Below are 9,236 nucleotides of genomic sequence, written 5' to 3'. Positions count from 1 at the left end.
AGAAAGTGTATCTGGATAATTTTTAAGTTTTGATGAAATACAATAACTATAATTGAGGCATACTCATGGAATTAGTAGACTTAAGTCAGTCATCATATCCAAATACAAAAGTATACTTCCTTTAGTAGATCAAAGGTGACATTTGGACTAAAAAGATTAAATTAAGAAAATTTTAAAAAGTTGCTATTATGAATATTAGCCCCAGCCTTTATCCTATAAAAAGCGCGTAATCCAACATATAATAGATGGAGATGATTTATAAGGGAGAGAAAAAGGAGACTCGCATGTATTCTGTGGGCCTCTCACTTAAACGATGGTTCATTGTGTTAGGGGGTTCTAAACTTACATTTTAGTGTTTTTATTTCATAAGTTCTCGAAACTCTTAAAAAAAAAATCGTGGGAGTGCAAGAATAACTCTTAAAATTGATTAATTAATAATTTTAGAGATAGTGAAATGATAAAAGTAATTCTAGAAAGCTATGATATTGAGGGCTTCCTTGAAATTACAAGGATTGGTAAAGAGTTCGCTAGGGCTTTATTTCTTGTCCCAATCTTTTTTATAAAAATAGTAGTTTTAGCATTAAAATAAAATATTTTATAAGAAAAACTTTGATATTTTTTTATTTTTTATTTTTTATAAAATATAAAATCTTCTTTCCTTTTTTTAAAAAGATAAACCTTCTTATTATTATTATTATTATTATTATTATTATTATTATTATTATTATTATTTTAAAAAAGATAAACTTCGAAAAACTCACGGATTAAGGTAGAAATAGGCTTAAATAAGGCAATGTTTTTAAAAATCGAATCAAACAATGAATAAAAAAAGTTAGTGAATTACAAGTCTTATGATTTAATTGGTTAGATCAGTAGTTGAACTAATAAAATAATAATTAAATAAAAATAATATTTATGTATATATATATATATATTAAAAAAAAGGGATTAAAACAGTACAATCATTTCAAGCCTTGAGTTTTTTTTGAGTTTTCAAAAACTGCCTGAATAAAGCGAACCAACTTAAGTCAATTATTAAAATGGGTCAAATAATTGTATCAAATTATTTTCTTCTTTAAGTGATGATTTGAATACTCCGACCATTCGGGTTGGTCTCGCTTTGAAACATTCAGATCAGGCTAGGTTTCAGATAATTTTTTTTTTTTTAACTTGACCTCCATTGTCCAACCCCTCTTCACCCACACCTGTTTGTTTGACTCGTTGCTCACCCAAGGATGCATTCGATGGAATCTGATCCGTCGGTGGAGGAAGGCGTCCTATGATGTGAATGAGCAATAGAACAGAGAAGAGTGAGGTGAGGTCAGTGCATGGAATGGGCGTAGGAGATTTCAGCACTTATCCAAACGACGTCGTTTTAAAGAAGGGGAGGAAAAAAGGACGATTAGACAGGTAGGGACAGCCTGCACCCTGTATCATTCATTCATGATGGGTACAGCTTGCACGAATGAGAATGTTCACCACAAAGCAAACAATAAATATTATTAAAGGTATAAAATATTAACAAAATAGTCATTTGTGAAGAAGAATATTCTCCAAATTCGAATATCATTATATATATATATATATAATTATATATATAAAGCCAATATTCTAAAACATGTGCTAAAACTAGAAGTCCGACGTCTCATACTTCTTTTTCCCTTGTTTCCATGATGGACGGCGCAGGCAGAATTGAGACACTGCAAAAAAATTTCTCTTCTTTAATTTTCTTCACCCTTCATTTTCATTCTCTCTTACCAAAACCAAACATTGACCCACACACACAAACGGATTTGAGTATGTTCAATTTGTCTCTGTTTTTGATTAAATTCATTTTCTTAAATTCAGAAAGTGTATATTTGATATTTTATAAAATATATTTCCTCATTATTTTTCTCTATTGTACTCCTAAATGGTTTAAATTTTCTTTAAAATTTCATGTTTATTTATTTATTTTTTTAAAACATAATATTTTCAAATAATTGAGTAATAGCCTTATATATATATATATGACTAATATAGTGCAAAATATCTTGTTATGTTATGATTTTATTCTTAAGTAACTTGATACAAGATTATTACTATTTAAAGTTAATTTGAATGGCAAAGACTCTTTACTCTTGTCATATAAATGCATGGTTGAAAGTTCAAATCTTAGCTATTATGCATGTGACAACTTAGTTAGAAGAAGCCTACCATTTACTTTCATAATTTTTGCTGTCAATAAAACTTACTTCTTATACTATAAAAAAAATTAAAAACTCAATACAAGATTATTTACAAAAATTGAAAAAATTTAAGATATTTATTAAAAACCTATTTCCTTTTTTTTTCCGTTAAATCTCAGCGTAGCTTAAAAGTTCTGTACAATTTTAATTAAAACCAACACCAAGATCATAGGAATAATTATCTCACCAAACATTTGAGATGGATTTGATTAAACTATATGAACTGGCAGCTAAGGAACTGACAGAAATCTACACCATCTCCATCAACAGCCTTACTAATTAATCACACAAGTTTTCATATCATTCATTGCACCAAAAGCACCATATGGTTATAAAGCCATCCAATTCCAACCGCTTCTTCTTCATTTCTATTGTAGAAGCATTAATTGCCTGCGAGACGCAGAGCACCACCTAGCATAGCAGCCATGGAGGTTGGGCCAATCAGAAGAAGAAGAATGTGTGAAATGGTGGAGCCAGAGGAACAGAACATGTTCTTGATCTTCTTCATCTTCAAGCTCTTCTATGGTTTCCTCTAACACTTTCTCTAAGTCCGACCTCTCGCTTAGGCTCAACACCGGCGCATCTGTACCGTTGCCGGCTCTGCACAGAAATGGCAGCCATGTCTGCATCATCTTTAGCTTGGTCACCTTGTTTAGCTCCGTCTTGTTGGCTTCCATGAACAATAATGCTACAAGGCACAAAGTGCAAATAGTTATGAGAGAACGGTCTTGTAAGAAACTATCCTACTTGTGCATAATATAAAAAACTTTTGAAGTACTATAAGTAAATGAGTATAACTTTTTCTATTCTATTTATAAATTACTTTCAATATATTTTATTAAAATAAAAAAAATTTAAACTTCATTTGCTTTGTCTAAATAAAATTTAATAAATTTTAAACTTTGCTTCTACCAAAATATGCATACTTTAATAAAGTAATTCTTCTATATCAAATTCTAACATACTTTTAGGATAGATATGGTATCTCAAAATATAAAATATTTTGATAAAAAAAATGTTTCTTTAATTATGTCTTTTCAATATTACTATTCACATTATATTTTCTCTCTTTAATATTCTTTCATAAATGAAGTATTAAATGAATGACATTTTTAAAAATGTATAATTTTTTTTTTTAAAAAAATAAAGTTATAAAGTATATTTAATAAGTTTTATTGGTATATATAATTTTGTCTAGAAGTGATTTATAATTTAAAATGAAATGAGTACTTTCTTTCTCTAACATTTAACAGGGATAAAGAAGAAAACTTGCAATAAAAATTTAATGCCAACACTTATAAATAAGACCAGAAATTTTTTTTTCACTCTAGCTTATAAATATGTTTAGAGGGAATAATTCATTTTTTCCAACTTTCAATGTAACACACAAGTTAGCATCACTATTTATATATTGAAAAAACTATTGAAAGTGGCACGGCTTGTAAAGTTCTGAAAAAATTACAGAGCTTTAAAAACTAAACTAAAATATAGGATAATATTTTATATAAAGAAATATGTATATATTTAAAAATAAAAAAGGACTGCATGATTCACTCTAAATTATTGATGCTATTACAAAACCTCAGTTTGAAAAGTCAAGGAAAAAAAATGTCAACTAGTTATATTATAACGGTATCATGTTATTAACAAACCAAAGCCAAAAGGGTACGAGCAAATATTGTAGACAAAAGAAGGCATGTGTTGTGCATGTATGACAACCCAACTTTCATGTATTGGGCATTCTAAAGCTTTTAAGAATATTTTTAGTAAAAAATATATTTAATGAATTTTATTGGTATGTATAATTTTGTTTAAAAATGTATTATAATTTGAAATGAAGGAAGTACTTTCTTTCACCAACATTTAAAATGGTAAAGAGAAGGAAACTTGCAATAAAAATTTAATGCCAAAACTTATAAATAGGATCAAAAATATTTTTTTTCACTCTACCTTATAAGTAGGTTTAGAGGGAGTAGTTCACTTTCTCCAAATTTCATGTAACACACAAGTTAGCATCAATATTTATTTTTTGAAAAAACTATTGGAAGTGGCATGGCTTTTAAAGTTATGAAAAATTGCAAATCTTTAAAAACCAAACTAAAATATGGGATGATATTTTATATAAAGAAATATGTATATATTTTAAAAATTAAAAAGATCTGCATGATTCACTCTAAATTATTGATGCTATTACAAAACCTGAGTCTGAAAAGTCAAGAAAAAACAAATGTCAACTAATTATATCATAACCTTAACCTTATCATGTTATTAACAACCAAAGCCCAAAGGGTATGGGGAAATATTATTATAGACAAAAGAAGGCTGTGTTGAATGACAACCCAAGCTTGATGTATTGGGCATTCTAAAGTTTTTAAGAATATACCTAAGTGCCAACCTCTTTATCAAATAAAATTAAAACTTAGGTTTGAATTTGTTGTTAAAGATTTTATCCATATGCTCCTCGACTGAGATGGTTGTCATTCAGTCACCTAATCTACAAAATATGACACACAACATATCCTTGATTCTTAACCAATTAAGAATAAATGATATCTCATGGGATATATCTATGTATATAACAACATTCATGAGCATATTTTGTTTATGCCTAATATTTTCTCATAATTCATTTATAATTTCAGTGCATCTCATTTACTTTATAAAGTGCATTGACTTATTTTGTTTATATGTTAGAAGGGTTTTATCATAAATCCCTATCCCAACCCACATCCTGTGTTTCAAGTAGCCAAGTAAATTATTTTGCACTTTAGATTTCAATTAGAGATAGGGGTCTCATCTCCCTTTGCAGATGGTCATATATTTTATATTAAAATTTTATAATAAAAAAAGTAAAATTAAATTATAAAAAAACTGCATAATTCTGAATTATTGATCCTATTTCAAGAACAACCTCGGTTTGAAAAATAAACTAAAAACTTACAATGAATTATTCTTAATTAGGGATTTTTTTTAGTCATAATTTTAATATGCCGCAAACACAGCCACATTATGAACGTTACTAACAAACAAAAGATTGTGAGCAAATATTATGACAAAAAGAAGGCATAGGTGTGAATAACATCCCAACTTGTTCCCTAATGGCAAGCACTCAATGGGCATTCTAAAATTTTTAGGCAAATTCCTAAGTCTAACCTATTTATCAAATTGAATTTTTTTAAAAAAAAAAAAACTCCTCATCAAATAAAACTATGACTTAGGTTTGAATTTGTTGTCCTCACAGTCACAGGATTAAAGATTTTGGCCATATTGTGAATTCTCCTAAATTGAAATGGTTGGCGTTCAATCATCTAATCTAATTCTATTGTAAATACTTAAATGGTATTTCACGGAATATGCCTTTTTTATTGCAATATACCTATTTATATAATAAGATGACTCTTGTGTATTGCATGTTCTTTAAAAAAATAAATTGTATTAGCAATAGGTGTTAGTTTTAATAGAATAGATTATGATCATTAAGCACAAGCCCGTGTAGAATATTTGAGAGAGTTATTCTCAATTGAACTTAATATACACTCAATTAAATAGTCATATAAAAAATAATCGTATTATTTATAACTTCATAATAATATAACTTGCTAAAATTATATTTAAATAAATATATTAATTGATAGATTTTTTTGTTTTTGACCACCTAATTGGTAGATATTTAAGAGCACATATATTTTGTTAACGGCGAATATTAAATTATAGATTAAAATAATAAGTTTGAAGCGTGAAAGAAAGCTAGAACCCCATAGCCTATGGAATACCTGTGACTTTGACCATCGAACCTTGCAACCGCGGTTCAGCCGTGAGAGCGACCCAAGCCAAATTAGACGCCGCCGCCCACTGCGTTACAGCTTCATCTCCAGAGCCACAAGCCGCCAACTTCTGAGCCAGCCACAGCAACTCAGCAGCCAGCTTCTCCGCCGAAATCACGTCCCACCGGTTCGCCTCCCATCGAGCTCTCAATCTGGAGTGAACCGCCCTAACCGTCCGAACGGCCTTCATAACCGGCTCAACGAGTACTCCCCCGGTTCATCTCCGGCTCCCCACCCCCATTCTCCGCCCTCCACCACCGCAGCCTCCAGCCGACTCAACGTCCTCTCAAACGCCAGCGAAAGAACCGACCGATTCACCTCGCGCAGCACGTCGTTCCCCTCCTGGTGATTCTCCTCAATAATCCTCTCCGCCAAAGATCGAACAACCTCATACTTTCTTGAACTCACCGGAATGTCGGTTACAATCGACAATAGCTGCGAGAGTGCTCGAGCAATACCCGAGTCTACGCCGCCGCGGTGTACGGCAACGTGGTTTTCTTTTGTCGGCAAGGCGAGGGTGTAGTTGTCGGAAGAAAAGGATTTGTTGGAAGGGACGAGGAAATCGAAGAAGAAAGAAGGGACGACCCGAACGAGGAAAAAGAAGGAAGAAAGTAAAAGGTAACGAACGGCGTGAAGGAATCTGTACCTTTTGGCCAAATAGACAAGAAACTTATCGGCGTAGATCAGAAAGGCGATCACGAGATTTTGGAGGAGCAACGGAGCTACGGTCACCGGAGAGCTGTCCGTCAGCCACATCTTGAAGAAGTCGCTATTTTATTTGGGTTTTTTTTTTTTTTTTTCACTTCATTGGGATATTTAAAGGTGAATGAATGAATAACTGGAAATCAAATTAACGTGTGGATGGTCATGTCGTTCAAGTGATTGGTGTTGGTACAAGTACAACTACATATACGCCACTCGAAGTCTTACGTTGGACCGTTCAAATGGATTTTGGTGCACAATTTCAGCGCTCGGACGGTCAATTTATTCACGGATTTTGCTCCTTGATCATATGGCCGAAATAGAAAATTCGTACCTAAAATTTAATCCAATTGTGTATAACTTACTTATTTCTTGTTATCCTGTCTAAGATACCCTTGGCTACTAGTACAATATACCTTACAAAATTTAATAAACTATTCCCTGTGAAGTATTTGTTTTGCATGTTTTAGCATTCTAATTCTTTAATTCAAACTAATTCAATTAATAATTAAAAGCATCTCTTTATGGGATATACCTTTCATCAAAAATTTAATCTTGATTGTATGCCTACAGGTCAAATTTGAAACCACTACTTAAGTTGGATCAATCCCTTATTAGTTTATGTGAAGTATTCTAAGTATCCTAAATTATCAAATAGAGCAATTAAGTCAACAAATATCAAAATCACTACAATGTTACTTGTTATGAATAAAGAGACATTAATATTGACAGTCAACTTTAAGACATTGGAGGGGATAGAGTGAAAAGTGAGGGAAAACAATATAGAGGGAAAAAACTAGGATGAACCAATAAAGATTAGTTAAATTGATAAAGATTTGACCTATAATTTATCTAATTGTAGGATCAAATCTCGTTGCCAATATAAAAATCTTGTTGGTAGGCAATCTTTAAATATTTTTGTAAGCACTCTTTGAATCAAGAGGCTTATCCTAGTCTTAATGAGTCTCCGAGACCCAACACACCTTCTTTTTCATAAGAAACTAAATAAGAAGAAAAATATTTTACAAAGTAGTAAATTTTTTTATTATTTTAAAATTTCTCTCTCCTAGTTTTATTTCTTCTTTATCTTTCTTCCCATCCAAAACATGGGTAAATTAACTTTGAGTAAAAGAGGATTTTTGCTTTATGGAGAAGGAACTACCATCTTGACAAATTCAAGTTCCTCTAGCCAAAAAAAAAAAAAAAATCTAGCACCTTCAAGTTCAATAATATGGAGCAATTGGCCATTGAATATTCCATGATTTAATAAAATTAGTAATTAGATGCCCAAAATTTATTGTCAAGATCCAAAGTGTTCTCAATTAGTATTATCTGTCATATACTTTTAACTTTGACTCTGATTTTGGACGAGAGCGATTTTATATAATCAATTTGAAACATTAGGATGTTCATTTAAAATTTTAAAGATTGAGGGTATTATACGCAATTCACAAAAAATTTAGGGATTTATGTTTATTTTTGGCTGCCTTCTCTCTATTTTCTGTAAATACATCAATCTTTTCAAATATTCAGGTAAAAAAAATCTTTTCAAATATCAAATCTCGGTGGCTTCATCTAAGCAGTGAGACTGCCACAAATTTAGATCATTGCATTAAATTTAATGATTTACGTTTGATGGTTTTTAAAATAGTATAAATTAATCTGTATCACTAAAATTTAATATGAACGGTTTAAAATTGCAATGAACAGAAAACGTAATGGAGTGAAATCCAAACTAAAAAATTAGATTAAGATTTTGTTAGATGTACTTTAATCAAATATGAGATATATTAAAAATTAGTAATTGTTATTATTTACAATATATTAAAAATTCAATACAATAAAAAATAAAAAAGTAATTATATATAAAGTAAATAAAGCGTGAGATGAATAGTCATCGTATGGGTGAGTATGTTGGTTAGACACTATATATGATACTCATTAATCTAGAATTAGGATCTAAATGAAGGTAAATTTTTCTAATGTGATTTTTCACTTTTCAGTCTTAATACTCAAATTATAAACACTAATTATTAATGAAATTGAGTGTGTCCCTTACTACCTATTTAAGTGATAAGAACCCTTACCACTTATATTAAGTTGGGTTAGTTTGAATTTATCTTCTCATCAATCCAAAGTAATTAAGAAGAAGCAAGTTAACAAGATAAATATGCTATTTTGGAAGGACTAATATAACTCAAACAAGAAACAACTAAGACTCAAGAAGCACTTGGGAACATTATTCAAGAAATCAAGTTTGGAAAGAGCACTTGGCATATGGAGTTTGAAGCTTGGGATATATGAAAAGGTTATGCATCTTGTTACATGATTTCACATCTTCAAACATTTTGATTTTTAGGCCAGCCCATCTTCTTCAAACTTAAGTTTGTATAATTAGATCCACTTCTTTCAAACTTATTAATTATAATGAAAAAAATATATCAAACGTGTGTTAATAAAAGTTAACTGGAAAAAAAAAAAA

The 9,236-nt window shown here is 30.4% G+C and overlaps 1 protein-coding gene across 1 annotated transcript; it reads right to left on the bottom strand.

The window, feature by feature from the left end:
- Window positions 1–2,397: 2,397 nt before the first annotated feature.
- LOC129304738 (uncharacterized) lies at window positions 2,398–6,976 on the bottom strand. The gene is made up of 3 exons (XM_054944503.1): window positions 6,301–6,976; window positions 6,002–6,259; window positions 2,398–2,916 (listed from the first exon to the last, which is right to left on the bottom strand). The coding sequence occupies exons 1-3, from the start codon at window positions 6,806–6,808 to the stop codon at window positions 2,597–2,599; spliced, it is 1,086 nt and encodes a 361-aa protein (XP_054800478.1). The 5' UTR covers window positions 6,809–6,976; the 3' UTR covers window positions 2,398–2,596.
- Between the last annotated feature and the right edge of the window lie 2,260 nt (window positions 6,977–9,236).

This window comes from Prosopis cineraria, unplaced genomic scaffold, assembly GCF_029017545.1.
Source record: "Prosopis cineraria cultivar Desert tree isolate PC_DT_omini unplaced genomic scaffold, ASM2901754v1 PC3, whole genome shotgun sequence".
NCBI classification, from domain to species: Eukaryota; Viridiplantae; Streptophyta; class Magnoliopsida; order Fabales; family Fabaceae; genus Prosopis; species Prosopis cineraria.
The sequence above is the reverse complement of the archived record's forward strand: the minus strand, read 5'-3'. Positions and strand labels throughout refer to the sequence as shown.

What these genes read in the sequence shown, in the direction of transcription:
- LOC129304738 (XM_054944503.1), bottom strand. Translation starts at nt 6,808, where the DNA reads ATGTGGCTGACGGACAGCTCTCCGGTGACCGTAGCTCCGTTGCTCCTC. An exon ending in GGAGGCTGCGGTGGTGGAGG is followed by an intron (nt 6,260 to 6,300) that starts GCGGAGAATGGG and finishes GAACCGGGGGAG; the next exon opens with TACTCGTTGAGCCGGTTATG. An exon ending in TTCGATGGTCAAAGTCACAG is followed by an intron (nt 2,917 to 6,001) that starts GTATTCCATAGG and finishes TGTGCCTTGTAG; the next exon opens with CATTATTGTTCATGGAAGCC.